Here is a 24,538-nt window from a genome sequence, read left to right on the forward strand (position 1 = left end):
ATAGTAGAAGTAATCGTAATTGTAGTAGTAGTATAAGTATACTTAGTAGTAGGAATAGGGGAAGCAGTAACACTATCACCCTAATGGCATTACAAGACTTTTAAAAGAAAATCTTCGTTTATTAATAGTAAAAACCATCTTAAATATCATCTTAATAACAAGTGGGTATCTAATTCCTTCTACCGACGTCAAACATATTGATTGAAGTGATATAGCGAAAGTCTGTAGTCTTGTGTCCACACCAAAGAACGAAATGAAACCGGCCTTTGTGATGTAGATGTTAAGCCATCGGACCTAAGGCTGGTAGGTACTTAGTTCGCACCTCGGTGGTGGCTCCGACCCAGAGCGAGTTTTAACAAGGTGTGAGGATACATCACCAACGTTTTTCTTACTAAACACTTAGATAACTATTCACCCAGATAGCGTGTTTGAACCTGACTTGGATATTAACACGAAAGTAGATTGAAGTGAACCAAAACGTAGACGTGTAAATGTTAGCGGTTGTTTTAGAAATGTACTTCACGTACACAAAAACAATAGAATATATGATTATTGAAACTTATGAACGCGCGCTCTACTACGTGTTGTTTTGTGGTCTTGCTTGAATTCAGCTATAGAGGTTTTCGCTTCTTTGCGTTAATTAGTAATTAGATTAGACAATGCCGTCCAGTGATCGCTATGGGGATGATGACGAGTGTTTAACACTTCCAGTATTTCCTTACAATTTACGGCTTTACACCGAAGTCTAGTACAGTGTGCGGTCTGCGTAGCACAAAATGTCTCACCACCTTGTGTGTGTGTCTCTCTCTCTCTCTCTCTCTCTCTCTCTCTCTCTCTCTCTCTCTCTCTCTCTCTCGCTGGTCTCGGTGTGTGTGTGTGTGCGCGCGCGTGCGTGCATATGTGTATGTCTGTACATAACTAATACCCAGTGGCGTAGGAAGGTGCCAAAAAGTGGGGGGCACACATTTATATTTACACACTTTTACACTATTATAAAGCAAATATAAAGCAAACTATCTGAAAAGTGGGGCGCACACCCCCCCCCCCCCCCACACCCCCCCGCTTCCTACGCCAGTGATACCAGATACCAAAAGGTGATTTTTGATTCTACAAAAACCTTTTCAGCGCTGGAACCTTTAAAAAAAATTTCCAAGTATCCCTCGCGTCTTCATTGTTTTTGCCTCGATACTCGTGCCGCGATAGCTCTTAGATCACCGACTTTTTCCCAGACATTGTCCCAACAGCCAACTGTAGACACAACCTAACAAAGACGAATCTGTCACTGCAATTGTTCGGACATGGCCTCCCAAAAGGAAACAATTTTGTTTCATGGGAGGAAGCGGCGTCTTCTCTTATTGTATTGCCAGGACACTGAAGCAGAGTATAGAATGTCTCGGTTGTCCCATCTGTATATTGTTGGTCGCAGGTTCGGGCGGGCTGCTGGTGTTATTCTTTCATTAGGGATCCCTATGTAGCTGTCAGCTATGGAGATCGGGGGGTGGGGGAGGGGAGGGGAATCTAAGGAACTTATTGAGTCCTCATCCCGCCCTTATCTCGACAGACACGTTTTCAGAAGATCTCGTTGCTTTGTGCAACTGAAAAAGAAACGAAACGTGGTTATTAAGTACACGTGCGCTGTATAACAGACATGTGTTCATATTAATAATGCATGTTTCTTTGTGTATGTGTGTGTGTCTCTCTCTCTCTCTCTCTCTCTCTCTCTCTCTCTCTCTCTCTCTCTCTCTCTCTCTCTCTCTCTCTCTCTCTCTCTCTCTCTCTCTCTCTCTCTCTCTCTAATGATTGTAGATTGTAATTTTGTGCATGTGTATAATCCATATTTCATTACAACGTGTGTCTCATGAATGATATACGAAGGCCGTGGGATGCGCTGTTCTGTTTTTGGCAAATTGCATATACAAATTCCTTGCTGATGTAGATATGATAAGCTTATGTTCTGACAGCGGGTTTTTCTCTCACTCTCTGTACCAACTGTCGCAATAACAATATGCTGGACGTCCAGTAGTCTGAGTTTATAATGACATGGACTGTCAAAACATATTCCTGATAGTGCATCATGGAAGCAATCACGATTTTGCCTAACATCCTTTCGACTCTGCCTAATGCAGATTTATGATTGCCATATCGGAATACGGTTTTGATGTCCCGATTGCATATACTGATGTGAGGATTTTGATAATGGCGCCCACGATGTGTTAAAAACCTTAGTGCAAGTACTGTAAACTTTACTGACCAATTTACTGACCACATCATAATTCTTCCAAAACAAGAATTCTCTTCAGTATGGAGATGCAGTTCTGAGAAAGATATATATATATATATATATATATATATATATATATATATATATATATATATATATATATATATATATTGAACAAGAACAATCACCACTTTAAATAAAAAATGTACACACTTTTAAGACTTTAAAAAAAATCGGAAAAAACCCAACACTTTACACAAAGAAGAACCATTCAACCAAAAAGAAAACCACTTTAGAGACATCAACGAAACACTTTCCTTCAACACCTTTGTAATTCGCTGTAATCTGAAGAATCAGTGGTTTAGAAGTAAGTAGATAAAAGAGTAACAATGTGATCTAACTTGCCAAGATATTTCACGGGTTTTTTTATCATCTTTTTTTCGTGTTTCTGTTGTCGACGACAAAACCTAATACACCACAAAACGACTGTTACCTCAATGTTGCCTCACTTGTCCAAATTATTGATTTTATTTAATGGCCGAAATGAAAAAAAAAACACACACAAAAAAACAAACCAAAAAAAACCTCCAACCAAACCCAACAATCTTGATTCTAATTAATATGGACATATTCACACTTAAATAAAAGGCTTTGACGTATTTACGACATGGCGTTAATGCCGGTGTTCTTTAAATGTCGTTCATCGTGGCACCTCGGAGTAAAGGCCTGACACTCGTGAGCTCGGGCTGGACATCCGCTGTGACATTAACGCAATTTTCACATGATTTAATTTTAATTTGGAACCAGAGTGGTGTGAACGTGTTCGAAAATTGAATCTGACGTCTTTCAATTTTGGAAATTGCTGCTATTTTTGTCAATAAAGTGGGACAGAGTGTAAAAAAAGACATTTGGAGGATCGCTTGTGGTAGTGTGTTAAAATTTGGGCATAAAAAGAAGATTAGAGGGATGGAATTATTTAACTGTTTTTAGTTTAATATGGTTTTGTTTACGAAAACCCTTTAGAGTTTGGGGAATCCCGACAAACCCCCTCCCCTGCTGGGATATTCATATGGGTGTCCATGGAAACTGTAGACAGAAGGGTGCGCTAGGACCATATTCGCCCCCCCCCCCCCCCCACACACACACACACACCAGGTCCAGACCACGCCACACTGCTGTAAGGATATAATAGCCCCCGAGACAGAGAGACAAACCGATATAGATAGAAGTTTGTTTTGTTTAACGACACCACTAGAGCACATTGATTTATTAATGATCGGCTATTGGATGTAAAAAATATGGTCATTTTGACACAGTCTTACCAGCTATATTTTTCCATTAGTTGCAAGGGATCTTTTATATGCATCATCCCACAGACAGGATAGCACATACCACGGCCTTTGATATACCAGTCGTGGTGCACTGGCTGTGACGAGAAATAGACGGGTTTAGGGACATAATGTAGACGTCTACGGGAGTCACACGAACACACACAGCTTCTTAATAACCAGGGCCCCGTTCCACGAAGCGATCTTAGCCTAAGATCAACTTACGTGCATAGGGTAGTTATGCGCCTAAGGTAATCTTAGGGCTAAGGTTGCTTCGTGGAACGGGGCCCGGAGAGCCAAGGCTGAATATTAATTCAAGGTGACACACAGTTTCTTCTGGCGAGTCATTTCAGCAAACCTCAAACAATTTGCTTTTATTTTCTTGTAATGTACCGGTATACAAATTTTAAATATGCAATATCCTATGTCGGAGACGACTTGTCCTGTACTTGATACTAAGAGTAGACAGTGTTTATTGAGACGTATTATTTATTCGCTGTAACGCTGATAATATCGTCTGGGTAAAAGTATATATCACATCTTTGTCAGTTTGTTTGATCTGGGTAAATTTGTTTTACCCTTCCACCCATTGCGACAGTTTAGGAATTGCAAATATTTTTACAAAAGTGTTAAAGGGACATTCCTAAATTTGCTGTAATTTTTAAGATGTTATCGCTTAGCAGAGACTTTTTAACGATTGTAATTACATATCAAATATATTTTTCTGCAGAAAATATCAGTGGCTGTATATTAAACGTGTTTCTGATCGTTTTAATATTTGTACTAGGTTAAATTTCATTTTATTTCCTAAAAAAAAAATTTTTTCGTACGTACAAAATTATTTGAAGACAAAATCCAGTTTGGGCTTCTTACAAATGTTAAGACGACCAGAAACACATTGAATATACAGACACTGATATTGTAAACAAGAAAATATATTTAATATGTAAGTTTAATCGTAGAAATATTTTATTAGTCGAGGACATCATACAATGCAACAAACTCAAGTATGTCCCTTTAAACTTTAGATCAACATAACCACCCTTTCAGGTTTAAGGGCCTGTGCCACACTTCATAACAAGGTAGAAGAGGCGTATTATTTTAGGGGATGTTTCTTGGGGTGGTTATTTTTTTTCGTTAATTCGGAGGGGGTGCGGGGGTCTTCCTGTTTTAGTTGAGTAACTAACGTTGCCTTTTTATAGGGTGAGGAGTCTTGTTTATCAAAGTGTAAAGTTTGTTTTGTTTAACGACACCACTCGAGCACAGTGATTTATTAATCATCGGATATTGGATGTCAAACATTTGGTAATTCTGACATGTAGTTTTAGATGAAATCCGCTGCATTTTTCCATTAGTAGCCAGGACTATTTTATGTACATTTTCTCACATGCATGATAGCACATACAACGGCCTTTGATATACCAGTTTAGGAGCACTGGCCGGGGCGACAAAAAATAATAATCACAGTATGGGACCACTGAGGTGGTTCGAGCCCACGATCAAAGCATCTCAAGCGAACGCTCTACCGACCCTCACCAGGTGCGTGTTCATGGGGCGGGGGGGGGGGGCTAGACCGTGGCGAGCGAACTTTATCTGGAGGTCTAGATTGCTCCCCTGTAAAATGTATTTGAAAAAAGTAAATTTGCTTGAGCAAGTGGGGGGGGGGGGCTTTGGACCCCCAAAACCCTTCCCCCTGTACACGCGCCTGCTCCCCATCCATTAGATTAATGTTACGGACCACCACCCACCACCCCTATTAAAATTCCTAGATCTGTGCCTGGCGTATCTTGGACACCTACGAACGTGGGGATCATAATATCTTGTACACCGCCCATTAATATAAAAGTCGGATTAGAAATCGGTTTAGGAGCATTGTCGCCGTAAATTAGAGCCCGCCCCACGCTGGTTGTTTAACAGACGCGGCACGCCACACAATAACTTCGACACATGCGAGGCCTGGGTCAAGAAACTCTAAGAAAGGGGTAGTATTTGAGGTTTCATCTTCGCCACTGCGTTCCTTTATCAGATGAAAGTAGCTCGAGGATGTTATTATAAAAGACAGATAAGCCTGTGACATGCTGCTGTTATATGAGGGGTATTAATAAGTATGTAATGAGAAATGTATTTTTGAAAGAGAATGAGGAATGAGAGAGCGTGTGGTGTGTGTGTGTGTGTGTGTGTGAGAGAGAGAGAGAGAGAGAGAGAGAGAGAGAGAGAGAGAGAGAGAGAGAGAGAGAGAGAGAGAGAGAGAGAGAGAGAGAGACGGAGATACTGATGGACTCGGGCAGACATACAGATAGAAACGGAGAGAAATGTGATTGAAGGACTAACAAAACACAGAGAGACAGAGAGAGAGAGAGAGAGAGAGAGAGAGAGAGAGAGAGAGAGAGAGAGAGAGAGAGAGAGAGAGAGAGAGAGAGAGAGTTAGTTAGTTTACAATCCTTAAAGAGATGAAAACGCACGGGAGCTGAATGCTAATACATGCTATCGTTTAGTTCGCAGTGTTTGGCCTTCTTTACCTCTAATTTCCAAATAAGCTGTCACCAATAGAAAAAACCCTTCCCATTCTTACGGAAACCCCCTTCCCATTCTGTTGGAAACCCTGGTTTAGCAGCATATATGAACGGGACTTTTGTTTCGAGAACTTAAGAATATCAGCTCAAAACACAGGTCTACACTCGAAACTGAACCTTTATCTCGAACAATTTGACCGAATAGTGTAAACGTGTAACTCTTCAAACCTGTTACTACCAACTATTGCTTTTGTTATTAACGCATGTATTTTGAAAATCCGGCTTTGGACAATTTCATTCCAGGATTTTGAAATCCTCTCAGCGAAACACTATCAATGCTAACACTTTCAGTATTGTTACGTGTTGTATAAGGACACACAGTAAGAAGAATTGTGTGAAATTTTAATATGGATTTGGCCGGGAATCTTATTAGATCTCTTATCTTGTAACAAAAATCTAATAATAACAACAGTGTTCCGGTCGTCACTTGACAGTACGACTTTGTCCACAGCGTAGCTGGGAATTCGTTGACGCATCGTCACCTTTAACTAATGACAAATATTAGCCTGTAGGTATATGTTCATTATTTATTCATCTGTTTATCGATTTATGTATCTGTATGTCTAGCAATCAGTCTATCTCTCAATCAGTCTATCTATCTATCTATCTATCTATCTATCTATCTATCTATCTATTTACTTTTTTTGTTTATTCAATCTAAATTACTAGTACTATTTTACTACCACCATGACTACTACTACTACCACTGCTACTACTACTACCACTGCTACTACTACTACCACTGCTACTACTACTACCACTACTACTACTACTACTACTACTACTACTACTACTACTACTACTACTACTACTACTACTACCACTGCTACTACTACTACTACTACTACTACTACTACTACTCAGTCAGTTGTGTGCTCGCTTGAGATGTTTGCGTTGCAGGATCGAACCATCTCGATGGATCTATTCCACTAATTGGGTTTTCCTCGTTCCAACCAGTGCACCACAACTGGTCAAAGGCCGTGGTATGTGCTATCCTGTCTGAGGGAAAATGCATATAAAAGATACCTTTCTGCATTAGGAAAAATATAGCGGGTTTTCTCTGATGACTACGTGTCATAATTACCAAATGTTTGACATCCAACAGCCGATGAATAATTAATCAATGTGCTCTAGTGGTGTCGTTAAACACAACAAACTTTTTGTATAACTACTACTACTACTACCACCACCACAACTACTACCTACTACTTCTACTACTACGACTACTACTAGTATTATTACGACTACTATGACGACCACCACCACCGCTACTTCTACTACGAATGCTTCTATTAGTAACTTGAATTCCTCAGCCATTGTTCTGTTGTTCAGAAAGAAACTTCTTTATGTATGAATCCAATTGTTATCGCCACAGATTCGTCAAGCTTTCCCGTGTACTATCTAGCATTGGTCTTCGACAAACAGCCTCCCAACATCAGCCCACGGTATTGGATTTACTTGTGGATCATCGGGTGACGTGTCTCAACGGGGGTTTAGTAATATTCTTCATCTATTCTGGACGAGATTAAAGCCCGTTGTTTGTCCAATATTAAACTCGTAATGGTAAAACCCTGTACGGAGCAGTACAGCAAAGTCAAGATATTTTTCGCGTTAGCCCGTCTATAGTTCTTCGGACGATGGGGAGAGATTTACGGAATTCCGGCTCGCGGTATGATCTGCCACGGGCAGTGATCTCCGCGACTTGCCTTTATGAACCCACGGCTCCACTTTGCAAATCAACTTCAAAAAGAAGAATATGATAATTGGAATTAAAGTGAGATAACGGTTTCGCACTCTTGATAACGTTTTTTCATCTTCTTCTTTTTTTCCCCCAGGAAGGTTCCGGTCGTTCGATTGGATATCCTGATCTCCTAGATGGTCCCACAAAAGATAAAACGGCATTGAGTGCCAGTCGCCAAGATGTGTTTGTCAAAGACTCCACGTGATTTTACTTCAAGAGGATATTAAACAAAAACAACAAACCCACCTCATAGTGACGTCCTTCTGGAACAGGAAATAGTATACAGAGTAATTTATTACTTCCCATTTCTGGTGTATGAATCCATGCGCCGTCTGTGAGATGTTGGAGATGTAGTTCCGGTTTGGCACGCGTGCGTGTTTTAATGGATGTCAGCTCGTTGTGGGAGCACGTGTACTGTCGCCCGATGAGGTGACCGCTGGCTGGATCATGAATGTGACACTGTGGATTTTACTGGCTGTTCTAGGCGTCTACTGCTGCTTGACACCGGCCAAAGCAGGTAAGCCGTATCTACCTTTAATCTGACAGGGTTCGAAAAGAACGTCTTCATGGCAGTCCATCCCTAAAGTAACTAGGTTGGAGTTACAAAAATATTATTCAGGACACAGCAATAAATATACAGAACTTCACATACGTTGTTTTCGCTTCCTATTTATTGCTCGAGTTTATTTTGAGCAATAATATATACCACGAGACCGCGTGGTATTTTCTTGTGCAAAATAAACGAGTGCAATAAATAGGAAGCGAAAACAACGTATGTTTAATTCTGTACTTATTACATACCTTCTTTTATCTTATTACAAAAATTGTTTTTTTTAATTTAACGTCATAACAACTCTTTGTTAAATCTATTATCAAAACTCCTTTCATGGATTTACTTAACGTTAAGAATCATACTCTGCGGCAGTCTTGTGTAATGTTTCAAATACGTTGTGACGTAATTTGTAAATCATATATAACGTCAGTAACTAAAAGGCGCTAACTGCAGTAAAAATAAAAAGGGAATTCCCCATTTAAAAGTTCCAGTCCAGATTGCACATATCTGCGATACAAGATAAATTTATCACACTGTTTGAAAATGTCTTTATCGCTATAGTAAGATTGAATAGGTATGTAATAAAGTGTCTTCTCTAGCTAGAAAAGAAAGGATTCATCCACATAAAAGAGACTGTCCTCGGTTTATTCCCATTGTAAGATGTTTCTGACTGACAGAGCCTATACATTTTATTGTTTCGAATATCAGTATCTGTATAAACAAGGTGTTGGATGTCGTCGTAATGTTTGTAGTAGCCCAAACCGGATTTTACCTTCCAATTATTTCATATGACTCCTACAAACATACCGGCCTCGGTGGCGTCGTGGTAGGCCATCGGTCTACAGGCTGGTAGGTACTGGGTTCGGATCCCAGTCGAGGCATGGGATTTTTAATCCAGATACCGACTCCAAACCCTGAGTGAGTGCTCCGCAAGTCTCAATGGGTAGGTGTAAACCATTTGTACCGACCAGTGATCCATAACTGGTTCAACAAAGGCCATGGTTTGTGCTATCCTGCCTGTGGGAAGCGCAAATAAAAGATCCCTTGCTGCTAATCGGAAGAGTAGCCCATGTAGTGGCGACAGCGGGTTTCCTCTCAAAATCTGTGTGGTCCTTAACCATATGTCTGACGCCATATAACCGTAAATAAAATGCGTTGAGTGCGTCGTTAAATAAAACATTTCTTTGTTTCTTTCCTACAAACATTACCACACAGCCACAAATGTATTGGATATACAGACACTGGTATTTTAAACAAGAACATTTAGTTAATACAAATTTTAATCGTCAAAAAGACTGTCAGTCAGAAATATTTTACAATGGCTGCAAACACAGGACAGTCCCTTTAAAAGAACAGTGTTACGTCTTTTCGTGAGGGTGCAAGTGTCATCGCTAGTTACGACTCTGTTCCGGTTTTAGATTTTGTGACTATAAGTTGTGTTTTGTGTTTTTATTCAAATCAGACTCGCTGTTCTAGTACACATCAACTACCTAGGTCTGGGCTGCTTCACTAGTTATGAACCTTTGTGGAAATATTAGTAGGTAATTGTATACATTTTTAAGAAAGTGAAAAACAAGACCCCACATCCCATACCTTGACTAAGTTCTAAGGCCTACGTTCTTAGCAAACAAACTCTTACAAAGCGCTTGAAATATTGTACTCCACCAAAGTCTTTGGCTGGTAATTTGCAGTACTTCTCATACATAACAAAAAGAAACAAAAACTCTGAGTAGAAATTTATGAAATATTGTTGACCTACGTTTTCACCATGCTGGTTTTGCATTTATATCGCGGAGCTAACAATTACTTCTGGCACTAACAAACAGCTGTGTGTTCTAAACGTTAAATAAATTGTATTAGTTGAATCCAGCACACCTTGCCCATTGTTAGAGACAGACATGGGAACGTGTTGCCTGTCGGCAAACACTACAAAGGAGTGACAGAAATAGAATAAAAATGGTTTTCTTCGATTATTTATTTAAGATTAAACTGACAGGTAAATAAATTGCAAGTATCCATTCCATTACTCTCGACCTAGTTAAACATTTGTCTGTTTATAAATTGATCAATTTATTCTTGAAATTGTACTTTTATCGACGAAAACTATTTTAGTAGTATATCTAGACTTTTACTGCTTTAAAGCCTTTCTTATTTTTCTTCTGTAATGTGCCATACTTCGTTCGTTTTCTTGTATATATGTTTGTTTTTGTGAGTATATGTAAGCAAACAATCATTTGTGTAAATGTGTGTGAGAGTGCTTGAATATGTATGTGTGCCAATATGTATGTATGTGAGTGCGTGCATGCTTGCTTACGTGTATATGTTCATGCGCAATTAAATAATATAAACTGCGGAAGATAATAATATACTTGACGCATTTTCAACTGAAGTGTGCGTGAAAATGTGAATGGAAATCATGCACACTTTTATGCCCATGGTGAGAACGCATTGCACGGGCACAACATACAGAATTTCAGACATGGGTGCGTTGAGACGACCCATATGTTGGGGTGATAGTAGGTACATGTGTTTGCATAACTTTTACTATTTTGTTGTGGTCCTCTAACCGGAAGTACCACTACTCATATTGAAATCCAAATGCTACTTAGGAAACCTCACTCTGGGCCTAATCCACGAAGGCCATATATTCTTTCTTTCATAATTAGTGTGTTGGACGGGTATCGTTAATATGTGTAGTACTAACAATATGAGTGACCCTTCAATAGTGACGCTGAGTATATATCCTGAAGACGCTTATTTGACAAGAAAAATGTTTCTGTAATATTATTTTCTTCTGGTCAGTTGAATGCCCTTCACTGTGTAACATCACATGGGTAATCAAAAGTTATTGTCGATTTTTGCGCCAAAGAGGCTGACACAATCATTCAGGACAAACGTTTTACAATCAGGTCATCCACAACGGAATAGCAGGAATATGTACATAGACAATCTGCTGTATAATGCATTCTTCCTACCAGAAAATAATTTGAGCGTACATAATAAAAACAAAACAGACCATAAGTACCCCTGCTAGGTGGTTATGGGTTTTTACTGTTTTCAGTTGGACACTGCAATTGACGTGCTTTGACAAATTTCGTACAGCAGTTTTCTATGTATAATATATCTAAAATTATAAATATATGTAATCCATTAATTCCCATGATGTTAGGGTACGCCATTTTACCTTCTGTACACTCTGGCAGAAAAACGTATAGTGTTAATGCACGTGACAAGATAGTTAGCAATAAATACATAAAACTACATATATAATGTATATAATGTACACACACTAACAACACGCACATATAGAACAGTCCGCATTGGTATTCCAGTGCAAATAGGTGTCATATAAAACCGATTTACGGGCGGTAAATTACTTAAAAGAGGATTCTATATATAACAGGCGCTGAATCCAAATATTGACAAAGTCGGTCTTCGGTGGATGGCTTCTGTTTTTGTTATTGTTCTGCGTTAGTAGTTGGCCAACTGATCTGATAAGTGCATGCATATATATATATATATATATATATATATATATATATATATATATATATATATATATATATATATTTCTGAAAATATTTTCTTTAAAAAAATGCTATCTAAAGCATTGTTATTCTTCTATTCTTCAGATAACATTTCATTCAACTTATTTTCGTGCTTATATCCATTTAAGGTTCAATCACGCTGTCCTGGGTACACACGTCGGCTGTCTGGTCTGTCTATCTAGAACTGTGGTCTTACACCTACCCATTGACTCGTTAAAACTTGGTAGGAGCCGGTACCGGGATACGAACCCAGTACCTACCAACCTTATGTCCGATGGCTTAACCACGACACCACCGAGGCCGGTCCAGATAACAAGAACTCATGATAGGGGCTATTTATTAAAACAAAAATGCAAGGGAGCGTGTCCGGTACCCTCAAAACTGATTTCGCCTTGGCAATTCCACTTTATCTCTCCATACACGCCGTCTAACTGAATTCCTTGTTGGCTGACTGCGTAGTTGGGTGGATGGTCATAACTAGCCGGGTAGTTCATTAGTCCACTCGATAACTCACTTCTCGCTCAGTGATTCACGCTCCCACGTCAACTGACTGACGAATACTATATTCCTACTTTATACATCAGCGCCGTCTCACCTATAATTATTAGCATACCGAACAACAATAAAAATACGCGAACATTTTAATAGATATATTGTTTGGTTTTTTCTTGATAAAACTAATTCAGTGAATAGACAGTGAAGATGGGCTTAAGATAATCATAACACATTGCCAATTTTAACAGACACGAAAACTAATGGGAATGAATGAATAAATGTTTAACAACACCACAGCAGAAAAATTAGATCGCCTATTTGGTGTCACACAATTGTAAACACACACACACATACACACACACACACACACACACACACACACACACACACACACACACACACACACACACACACACACACACACACAATAAATATCAAAGAACAAAAAACGAAAAAGACAGACCCACCACTACCAATTAATGAAATTTGACCTGAATAATTTTAAATAAATTAAAGTAAAGTAAAGGAATATTCTCGTTGTGTTTGTTCAGTATTTTTTATATATATTATATATCAGGGTTGTATTATCTATCTAAACAAAAAGTGCACTTAAAATTACGCATTTTCTCATTTTTCAGTTGCAGGATAGCAACTTCTTCCACCCCCCACCCCAGGTACAGCCCTCGGATGTACAGCAAAACTCGTGTAGAATGTTATACATTTTTTGTAGACAGGATGTTGAAACGAGAATATCAGTGGCGGTGATTTATAGTTGAGTTATGTTCCTTTATCATCAGAGACCTGTTAACATCTCTCAACAACAAACTCATCAACGTTTCATGTGCGCTGTTACTGCCGCGTTAAACGCCACTTGGACGTAGCACAGCTTGGTGCGCGGTCGGTTTGGGATCGATCCCCGTCAGTGGGCCCATTTGGGCTATTTCTCGTTCCAGCCAGTGCACCACGACTGGCATATCAATGGCCGTGGTAATGTGGTATCCTGTCTGTGGGAAAGTGCGTATAAAACATCCCTTTCTGCATTAGATAAAATGTAGCGGGTTTCCTTTTATGACTACGTGTCACAATTACCAAATGTTTGACATCCAATAGTCGATGATTAATTAATCAATGTGCTCTAGTGGTGTCGTAAAACAAAACAATTTTTTTTAACTCCATTTGAAGCCAAAGATTCTAATAAATAAATATGGTGTTACAAATTAATAGTAATGAAATTAATGTTTAAAAAATGTGTGTTTCTTTCAATAATTTGTTGTTGTAGATATAAAGGTAGTACAATTAAGAAAGTTACACCAACAGTTAATATAAGGGAGACTGGACCACCCGAAACTCCTCAGTAAATAAAAAAAACCTTTGGCGGTTTTGTTCTTTATTTGTTGTTGTTTGTTGCGTTTTTTAAATTAGGTTTTCTTTTTCATTCATTTATAAATTTATTTTTCTCGTGTAACTTTAATCCATTATTTTCATCATCAACATCATCATCATCATTATCATAATCGTAGACTTTTCCCTCCTTATAAGTAGTAGATCTAACATTGCATTGGTCTTCTATTTCTGAAGACTTCCAACAGCTCCATAAAGGAGGTATTAAAAATCAATTTTGCCCCATAGCCGTCAGATTAGCAGTGCGATAACAAGGGCATTCGGACATTTCGATTTGTCTTCTGTATCTCGACTCATATAAATTATACACCGCGCCGGCTAGAGTGGACGTAGACCGATACGATATTAATGATCCCGTCTCAAGAAAGAGGGAATTTGTCAAGAGCCTTGGACCAGTCGAGTCGGCGAGGACAATTGCGCATGACAAGGGACTAAGGAACAGTTAGTGGCGGCGTACAACCCAAATATCTGCTTCAAGCTAATAGGAGAATTATTAATGCCGCTGTTTGGATATGGTTAATAGATTACTCGAGATGTCAGGCATAACATGGCGATTGGTAATACAATGATTTGTGATTATGTTAATACATTATCGTCAAATCGATGGCATTTAGTTTGATTGTCTTCCTGTACACCAATAACATTGGTGATACTGTTACGTACATTCAGTTATGAACTTTTGCATTGTTATCAAAGCTACGATGTCGATTATATTTTTAGTATTTTAGAAGAGACCATCTACATTATAAAGAACTTGAACTTGTATTTGGCATTGGTAAAAAAAAAATGTTTTATTTAACGACACCACTAGAGAGGAACCGCGTTACAGTTTCCCATTAGTAGCAAGAGATCTTTTACATGCACTTTCCCGTGGACAGATTACCACATACCACGGTCTTTGATATACCAGTCGTGGTGCACTGGCTGGAACGAGCAATAACCCAGTGGGCCACCGACGGGGGTCGATCCTAGATCAACTGCGAATAAGACGAGAGCTTTACCACTGGGCTACACCCTGTTCCTTGGCATTGGTAAATTTTGGTAAAATAAAGAAAAATATGTTAGTTGTTAAACGTGTGTTTGAAATGCTACACATTGGAAAATATGTTAGTTGTTAAACGTGTGTTTGAAATGCTACACATTGGAAAATATGTTAGTTGTTAAACGTGTGTTTGAAATGCTACACATTGGAAAATATGTTAGTTGTTAAACGTGTGTTTGAAATGCTACACATTGGAAAATATGTCAGTTGTTAAACGTGTGTTTGAAATGCTACACATTGGAAAATATGTCAGTTGTTAAACGTGTGTTTGAAATGCTACACATTGGAAAATATGTCAGTTGTTAAACGTGTGTTTGAAATGCTACACATTGGAAAATATGTCAGTTGTTAAACGTGTGTTTGAAATGCTACACATTGGAAAATATGTCAGTTGTTAAACGTGTGTTTGAAATGCTACACACTGGAAAATATGTCAGTTGTTAAACGTGTGTTTGAAATGCTACACATTGGAAAATATGTCAGTTGTTAAACGTGTGTTTGAAATGCTACACATTGGAAAATATGTCAGTTGTTAAACGTGTGTTTGAAATGCTACACATTGGAAAATATGTTAGTTGTTAAACGTGTGTTTGAAATGCTACACATTGGAAACGAGGTTTTTTTTAAGACAACTATATTTCTTAAATATGTAAACTTCAATTTATTTCATCCACAAAAAAATAAAAATAAAAAATTCTTTTTTTAAATCTCATTCTTTATATTTAAACGTGTGACGATCATTTCACTGGAGATATAACACCTAATTATAAACTGTACTAAGACGGTTAAACTTTTTATGTCTTTACTCCGGCGAGCAAACTCTGTAATCGTAGTTGGGCAGGAACTGATGGAACTCTGGTGTGCCTAGGACTTTGGCAGCCTTAGGGTACTGATCACCTCCGAAGATCTTCTTCAGGATGCGATGGATTGAGACGTTATCCATCTGGGCGATCAGCAGAGCCTGGTTGTAGAGTTGTTGCGGTGTGGTCACTAACAAAACAGCTGATTCCGTCGTTTAGGCTGACGATATGGTTTTCGTACTCTCCCTCGCCGTTAGGGATCTTCCTAAATCCATGTTCGGAAGGGGGGCAGAGAAAGTCTTCAGGCCGAGTGATATCCATCCTGTAGCACTTGCCGTATCGTTTGTTCAGGTGGCCGTGGAGCGTCCAGGCTTGAGTGCCTTCCACTGGTTCCGCCCCTTTGGGGGGCGGCGGCGGTTGTTGGGGAGGGTCCCTGCTGGTGGTGGTCGCAGTCGTCTCGGCCTTCCTCTTTCCAACGGCGGGTAGGGCCGAACTCCGGTCGTGCCCCTCCTTGGTAGCACGGTTAAATTCCGGAGTTGAAGTAGAGTGACGAATAGGGTGCCTGGTCGCCAACTCCGGGAACATGGGTTCGAACGGAGTTGGCGGTGGCGTAGTCGGCCGTGTGGTTTCTGTCGGGAGCTTGTCCAACTTCTTCCTCTCGGTCGTAGGCTGGGCTGTGGGCGGTTTCACAGAAGGAGCCGCCACCAGCGGTTTAGCCGCTGGCTTTGGCCCCCCCTGTTCCTTCCCTGGCGCGCTTTTCCTCTTCCTATATCTTCCTCTCTTCGGAGATGGTGGGTTCCCGTACACCAAGGTCACGGAGGCCCGTGACCCGGTGTACGATACCCGGTATTCCAACAGCATTCCGTATGACTTGAGCAATCCCCCCAGGTGGGGGGGCAGATCGAGAGAGCAAGGGCTGACGTCCGTCTTCATCGAAAGTAAATACTGAAATGTCACCTAATTATAAACTGTACTAAGACGGTTAAACTTTTTATGTCTTTACTCCGGCGCATCGTAAAATTGTATTAGGGTCTATAAACGTCTCACGACATATGAACATCGTTTCTTTAGGGACGGAAAACCTTATTATTAATCGTAGTGAGGCTATTATAGTCTATATCTGTAACACGGCGCATTGCAGAGTCGACGTTTATTGAGTATTAAGATAGGGTAAATTGGGTCACCTTGGCTAAGGGCTAACGAATCTCTCCCAGGAGGAAAGAGTGGTGTGTGGCTTGGTTGTAGAGCGTTCGCGTAAGGTGTGATGGGACACTTCAGGTGTGTGTCGGGGGAGGGGGGGGGGGGTACCGTTTCAAAGCAATGCCCCATGGCTTGTACATCAAAGGACGTGATATATGCTGTCCTGTCTATGGCAAAATGTTTTTCGGGTTTAGGCCAAGAAAAGGAAAAGAATATTTGTTTAACGACACCTCAGTACATTATTTGTCAAGACCTCGTGTCAAAATACCAAATACATGTAGTCATAATCTGAAACGTTCTTATTTGTCTTTCCTTTCCCTCCCTATACATTTAATAATGTTGAATTTCATTTCATGTTGACGTATTTTCGTGCTTAAACCCAAATAAGGTTCAAGCACGCTGACCTTGGCACACCCCAACAGCTACTTGGGCTGTCTGTCCAGAAGAGTGATTTAGGGGCTAGTTGTTAGTGCCTAGTGAGAGAGATGTCGGCATTAGCATCTCACACTAATTCACCAAGTCCTTAAACTCGAGCCGGTACCGATAAGCGAACCCTGAACCTATCTACCTTAAAGTCCGATGGATTTGTTTCCCTCTACAACACTAAGGTCGAAGTACATCGATAGATAGTTCATTTTACTTGTACTTGTATGAAGTGCCTATATTCAATTAGTTCAAGCACGCTGTCCTGGGGATATACTCCAGTAGCCTGGGCCGCCTCTCAAGGACGGTTGAAAGCCAATGTTTGTAGTGTTTAACAACTTCATTAGACACAAATATTTGTTAATAATTGGTTATTGGAATAAGGATGTCATTCATTTGATAAAATGTTCTGACATTTTCTGTATGGGGTGGGAAAGAAAATGGTTTCACAGAGTGGATTGGATCCAACGACCAATAGCTGAATCTAGCTAAGTGGGTAGAGCGCTCGCCTGAGGTGCTTGCATCGTAGGATCGAACTCCCCCTCCCCACCCCACCCCCCAAAAATATGAAAAGGAAAAGGTCGTGGGGCACTGGTTGCGACTGGATAAAACAAAACAATCAGATAATGTGTCCACCGAGGGTATTCGATCCTAGGAACCCAAGGACAGACGAAGTTTTGTAGGTGACAGGGCAGCGGTATCAACAACAGCCAGCTATCTAGGTGTAGGTGTGTAATTAAGACGGTTTTAATTATGTAGCTGGGTTCATCTGGTCGCATCATGACATGGCCGCCACTCGTACACTGGCCAGGAGTCTTGTGAATCATTCAGTAACCTTGATCCGTCGGATGTGATTAGAAGTCCATCAATATATTCATCGCCAAGGTAAAACGACTGGCGCATTAAAACAACACTAACGTTTTAAAGAGTACTCGGTTTGGAGGGGATGTGGCGCAACGTGTGGGGATTCCTTGCATTGCAACTGTATTAAGCTAAAAAAAAAAAAAAACAACAAAAAAAAATACAACCTACAAAAACCAAAAAAAAACAACAAGACAATAAGACAATAACAACAACAACATTTTAAATGCATGTAGTCCAGGTAAGATTTGAAAATTAGGGGTTTTCGAATATCGGATGACTTAAAGTTTGCTTTGTTTAACGACACCACTAGATCACCCAGATTTATTAATCATCGGCTATTTGGATGTCAAATATGTTTGACTCGTAGTTTTAGAGGAAACAGGCTACATTTTTCCATTAGCAGCAAAAAATAATCTTTTATATACACTTTCCCAGAGGCAGGACAGCACGTACTATAGGTTTTGATATACAAGTCTTCGTGTATTGGTTGGGACAGGAAAAAACAGTCAGACAATGGGTCCACTGGCGTGGTTCGATCCTACGACGCAAGCACCCCAGGCGAGAGTGTCGGATGAAGCTGTTAGGTATAAACTGAACTAAATTCCACATAAGTATGTACACACGTCCGTATATACATATGTATATGCGTGTAATACTATACAAGTGTATCTACATGTGCATTCCTTACACCTTTGATATTCAACTAAAAGGTCACCATATGATTTTCAGAGACAAATGCTTTTAGCACTTATTCAATCACATATACATTTCCGGCCCAGCGCAATAATGTATCCTTTCTCAACCCGATCACGCACGCATTCCTTCCGCGTAGACTGGTAATAATCATATCTCCAAGACAGCCGAAGGGGAACGTTCCCATTATCTGGCATTGCTCGCGCGACTTTTCCCCCGAAAGATGCGCTGTTTCTGTACACGAGATAACACCGCAGTAATAAACATGTTGATCTTACCCTTCTCAAGAAACCAATAATTATTACCTCTCTTTCCAAACTGCCGGTCGGGATAATAGTCTGGTTTTCCGTGCGCGTAGCCCATGGGAGAAACCGCCGACTAAAGTATTGGAAAAACAACATCCACATGTTAAGAGCTGCGTGAATTGCGTTCTGTACAAATGGATTGAGGAAGCGCCCGAGGTCTGGGGCACAAACGGCTAAATACTTTGTTATGATATGTAGGAGAGATCCTCTGATGACATGTTTATGAGATTGGAATATTTTTTCAGATGTATCATGTAACAAAAAAATGACAGACACTATTTTTGAACATATATTTTTAGGCTATTTTTCCACAATTATAATAATTGAAATCCAACATTATTTATTGATTAGAATGTGCATTTCCGTACATCCGAAGTGTTTCTGGTCATCCTGGTGTTTCCTAATACCATGAAATGAATCTTTCGTATTTTTAAAAACGCACGTATCTCTGAGAAGTAACGGTTATGGAGACGAACTCTAGTCTACTTTTAAAGGTGTTTCCACTTTTCAACGTCACACACTCTCGTTTCACTCTTTTGTAACTTCATCCAAATATGTTATGGGTTTTTAGATTAACCAAACCTGGTTACCATTTCCACGGGTTGAAACTAGGATCTGCGACTTTAAGTATCGGAATTCTAATAATGTTTAAATATGAATGCAAATATTTCGAAAACTACATTTTTAAAATATTAGTATCCTTTGATTGCGAACACCGACGGAAGCACAGCTGAGACATCAATGTATGTGATGCGTGCTGTCTTGTTTGTGGGAAATTCGATATAAAAGATCTCTGGATAAACTATTAATAGGTAATATGTTTGGACAATGTATCAACGGTATGCACTCATGAATCACTGACAAAATATTTATGACACTAAGTGTTCTCGAAAGATGAACATACTCTGCTCATCGGTGTTACCAGCCATGAGTACATATTACGGTTTTCAAGAACGTTATCACCAAAACCATGAAAATGTAAGTGCATGTACACGCGATATTGTGCCTTTAATAAATTTAATAAATTATATATATATAGTCCTTTTAATAATGTATTAAATACCACAAAGCGGTTTTGTGCCTTTAACAAATTTGATAAATTATATAAAAACGCTATTGTGGCTTTACTAGAATGCACAAGTCTGTAAAGGTTAAGATAATATCTTTAATTATGTGAAGTTCAGACGTAGCTTCTAAAGAGTCTAAACACATTGCATACACGTCAAGTCCTGACTTGCATTTTCGTAACACGGTCCGTCAGATTCTCGCATGTATAATGAGCGAAACTAATTACGCCATGGCTATGCTATGCGACGGGGCGTAATGCGCATGCATTGTTTGTTAATGTATTCAAAGAGCCATTGATGAGCATGTTTGTAGTGTGCACTTGCCAATCACGAAACATCTGGACCGAGAAGTGTCATTCACTGTTCATTAATTGGAAATTAAGATCGCCAACATCCCTGGCACTGGAGTCACGGAGAAGCGTTCTTAGTGTCGTGTAAACAATTTTTCTGTAAACATAAGAAGATCGCAAGTAATGCCAATGGAAAACGAAAAATACAAATTGGTTGAAAATAACATTTTAAACACATATTTATTTGTGTTTGTTTTGTTTTTATTTTATTTTTTAGTTATAGGTGGGGGGTTTTTCGTTTTGGTGGGAGGTGTCTTTTTTCTTTTTTCTTTCTTTGATGGTGGGGATTTTGTGATTTTTGTGGGGTGGTTGGGGGATTGGTGGTATGTGTGGGGGTTTTGGGGGGATTAGGGGAGGGATGTCCTTTTAACCTTTTAGCATATGACTCTTTTGATACTTTGTCTACATAGTTAGAGAGGACCAGCTCCCGCCAAATGGGCCACTCCTACGAAATGGCAGCAAAAACATTATTTTATGCCCTTTCTCGTAGACGACGAAACATGCCACAGTTTTCCGGTACTAGTTGTATGATACTGGTTGGGATAGATAAAAAAAAAAAAAACGACGGCGAACAAAAAAACATTGCGTCGATGGCGGAAGATCGATTTTGATATCCATTGCACGTCAGGTGAATGATCAAGGTTTTTTTTTTTTAATACATGTATTATTATTTAACGATGCCACTAGAGCATATTGATTTATTAATAATCGGCTATTGGATGTCAAACATTTAGTAATTCTGACAGTCATAGAGAGGAAATCCATAAAAAATATTCCATTAATAGCAAGAGATCTTTTGTATGCACCATCCCACAGACAGGATAATACATACCACAGCTTTTGATATAACAGTCTTGGCGCACTGGCTGGGACGAGAAATATCCCAAATGGGCCCACAAACGAGGATCTAGCCTAATCGGGCGAGAGCTTTACCACTGGCCTACGTCCCGCCCCGTGAGCCACAAAACGCCTGCGGATGAAAGGAAGACAAAACGCCAATGTCCCCAATGGGCTTCCGTAAGATGGGATTCCACAAACGGTCATCTGTATACTTATTGCATCAGATCGCCATAGGCGAAAAACAAAAACAAAACCAGCGCAACCACCACTGAATGAATCATTTCCCAGGGTTCAATATGCACCAAATGATTAGATTGTCGTACATTTAAAATTCTGTTTCTTCTTCGCATAAAAAAGGAGGAAGGAGAATTGCACGCAATTACGTTTAATGGCATTACGCTGTGCCGTTGACGGTATCGCGCGAGTCTCGTCCGTGCGAAAAATAGATACCGCCTTTAAAAATGCTCAAAACCGTAAACCTAATCGCGAAAACACGACGTGTTGACTTGTGGTTCTAATTATTGATATTTCATCTCTCCAATTTATCTCGATCATTGATTATCTTTCTCGAGTATTGTCGTATAAGAAATCTCGAAATTCTGTTAGCTTCCAACTACGGTATAAAAGGAACGTTTAATTAATCAATGGCTATCGGTTTTTGTGAAGTGCGCTTTTTTCTTCTTCTTCCGACGTTTGGATTAAATGATGTTACTCTGAAGGAATTGAACGTATTGTTCAGTGGTTTTCGATTTATAGTTCCCGCAGTCGTGACTGGAATAGATATATTATATAATAGCATAATTAAAGCTGAACAAGAAACGTTATCTGCTAATGTTGCTGCCGTAATTGCGTTGTCTGTGTCGTATCACGGTATGCTGTTAAGTTTCCTTATTAAGCTTGATTCTGTCACTAAGATCTATTGTAATATTGTCCATGTTGTCGATTTAAGGTTCCAATAGACTGGATGCGGCGCGTTTGTGCCGATCGATTAAAAAACAAAATTCCAATTAAATTAATGAGATCGTCTAGACTGGATGCGTGCGTCTGCCAATGAAATAATTTGTATATGGGATATGCCCAAAACGCAAGCATCAGTAGGAACAATCGTGCCGCACACATGCTCTGCATTCAGTCTTGGTTAAGCAATCAGATTTAAGGTTGAAAGGTGCTGGGATCCCTCCGCCCTTTCCGTTGCCGGCTCCTAGGGCAGCACATACCACGGCCTTTGATATACCAGTCGTGATGCATATACAGTTAATGACTGGTATTGCCTCTAGGTCCGTATACACCGGGGTGGGCCAAGAGGGCAGACATACCACCCACTGTCATAGTCAAAGGGGCCATGCCCCCATACACACCTCTTTTTCCCACCAGATTTTATATTTGCTTATATTAAATTATAATACAATTTATAGACCGCGTGGGAGTAACCAACCCCCCCCCCCCCACCCCACCCCACCCCACCCCACCACCCCACCCCCAGCCAACTCAGTATAAAATCAAGGTTACTTCAATAGTACCGCCACAAAAATGCAGGAAAATTCCCTTTAGTTGGAAGTTCCGTTTCTTTGTAGGTGGTGAGACCTATATATTGCAGATACAATGCTACGTTCGGACCTGCTTTTTTCCATTCTCTTTTAGCCAGTGCACAACAACTGGTATACCAAAGGCCGTGGTATGTGCTATCATGTCTTTGGAATGGTGAATATAAAAGATCCTTTGCTACTAATGGAAAAAAAATATTGCGAGATTCCTTTTAAAGACTATGTATCAGAATTTCCAAATGTTTGACATCCGATATCCGATGATTAATAAATCAATGTGCTCTAATGGTGTCGTTAAACAAAACAAACCTTAACGTTTGCCCGTGTCCATCCTCGTTTGTTTTATTTTATTAGGGGGTGTGGCAGGGAGTAACAGCGCGATGAAATTAGAGTAAGGCAAAATGTTCCACGGATTATTTACAGTTACGTGTTACCACGTTCTTCCCATTGGCAAAAAGACAGAAAGTCGCATACATCTATCCATTTTCATCGACTAATTTACGTTTACAGTGTTACACCTGTGAGGTCACCGAGTTGATATAAACTGCAACAGATGAAGGCGGAGTTGGATTACGATCGGTGTGATCTAAAATAAAGCCAGTTATTGCTGCGACTATTATTGCTGCTGTTAATAGTCGGGTCGGGTGATGCGTCAGCGAGACAGTAGTAGCAGCTGTCGAGGGTCTTGGGTTACGACCATTTAAACTGTTATAGCCTCGTAAACTAACAGGTATGCCAGGCCGAGTCTAGTGGTGTGCGTGGTGTTTAAAAACCCATCCCAGTCCTGTTTGGAATTCTTGTCATTCATTTTAATGATCTGGTGGTTTAGCGTTTTGAAAATCTGTTGGTATTTCACTTCTCTTGGAATCCTTGACGAAATTAATGGTTTAGCCTTTTGAAAATCTATTTCCTCTTGGACACCTTGACAAAATTAATGGTCTAGTGGTTTAGCCTTTTGAAAATCTACTTCCTCTTGGACCCCTTGACAAAATTAATTGTCTACTAGTTTAGCCTTTTGAAAATCTATTTCGTCTTGAACCCCTTGACAAAATTAATGGTCTAATGTTTTAGCTTTTTGAAAATCTATTTCCTCTTGGACCCTTTGACATAATTAAAGGTTTAGTCGTTTAGCTTCTTGAAAATCTATTTCACTTCTTTTGGACCCCTTGACAGAATTAATGGTCTGGTGGTTTAGGTTTTTAAAAATCTGTTAGTATTTCAATCAAGGTAGACTCCGTGACAAAATTAATTGTCTGGCTGGAGATTTTCGAAGCTATCTTAGCGCTATGATATCGTAAAACTGTCGTAAGCTATGACGTGACAACGACGCATGCTATAGCCTGCGACGATTTTACGATATCGTAGCGCTAACATAGTTTCGAAAATATGGACCCTCGTGGTTTAGCATTTTGAGAATCTGTTTGACTTCACTTGGGACTCTATGAACACATTAATAGTCCGGTGGTTTAGTTGTCTGATAATCTATGTCACTCCTCTTAGACTCTGACAAACTTAATTGTCTAGTGGTTTTGTTCTCTGAGAATCTGTTT

At 39.7% G+C, this 24,538-nt stretch overlaps 2 protein-coding genes across 3 annotated transcripts in view; both read left to right on the top strand.

The window, feature by feature from the left end:
• The window catches only part of LOC121388698 (elastin-like), a 183,946-nt gene extending 175,949 nt beyond the window's left edge, over nt 1-7,997 (top strand). Inside the window, exons 3-4 of the mRNA XM_041520161.1 lie at nt 7,455-7,567; nt 7,958-7,997. Coding sequence (XP_041376095.1) covers nt 7,455-7,567; nt 7,958-7,997 — 153 coding nt within the window. The remainder of the gene's footprint in view (nt 1-7,454; nt 7,568-7,957) is intronic.
• LOC121386253 (zwei Ig domain protein zig-8-like) overlaps nt 7,415-24,538 on the top strand; it is a 54,645-nt gene continuing 37,521 nt past the window's right edge. The window contains exon 1 of one of the 2 annotated variants that reach the window (XM_041517107.1): nt 7,415-8,380. In XM_041517107.1, the coding sequence (XP_041373041.1) occupies nt 8,311-8,380 (70 nt within the window). In that variant the 5' untranslated portion in view covers nt 7,415-8,310. The remainder of the gene's footprint in view (nt 8,381-24,538) is intronic. The other variant, XM_041517100.1, reaches the window with a different exon arrangement.

The sequence above is a fragment of the Gigantopelta aegis genome, chromosome 2, assembly GCF_016097555.1.
Source record: "Gigantopelta aegis isolate Gae_Host chromosome 2, Gae_host_genome, whole genome shotgun sequence".
NCBI classification, from domain to species: domain Eukaryota; kingdom Metazoa; phylum Mollusca; class Gastropoda; order Neomphalida; family Peltospiridae; genus Gigantopelta; species Gigantopelta aegis.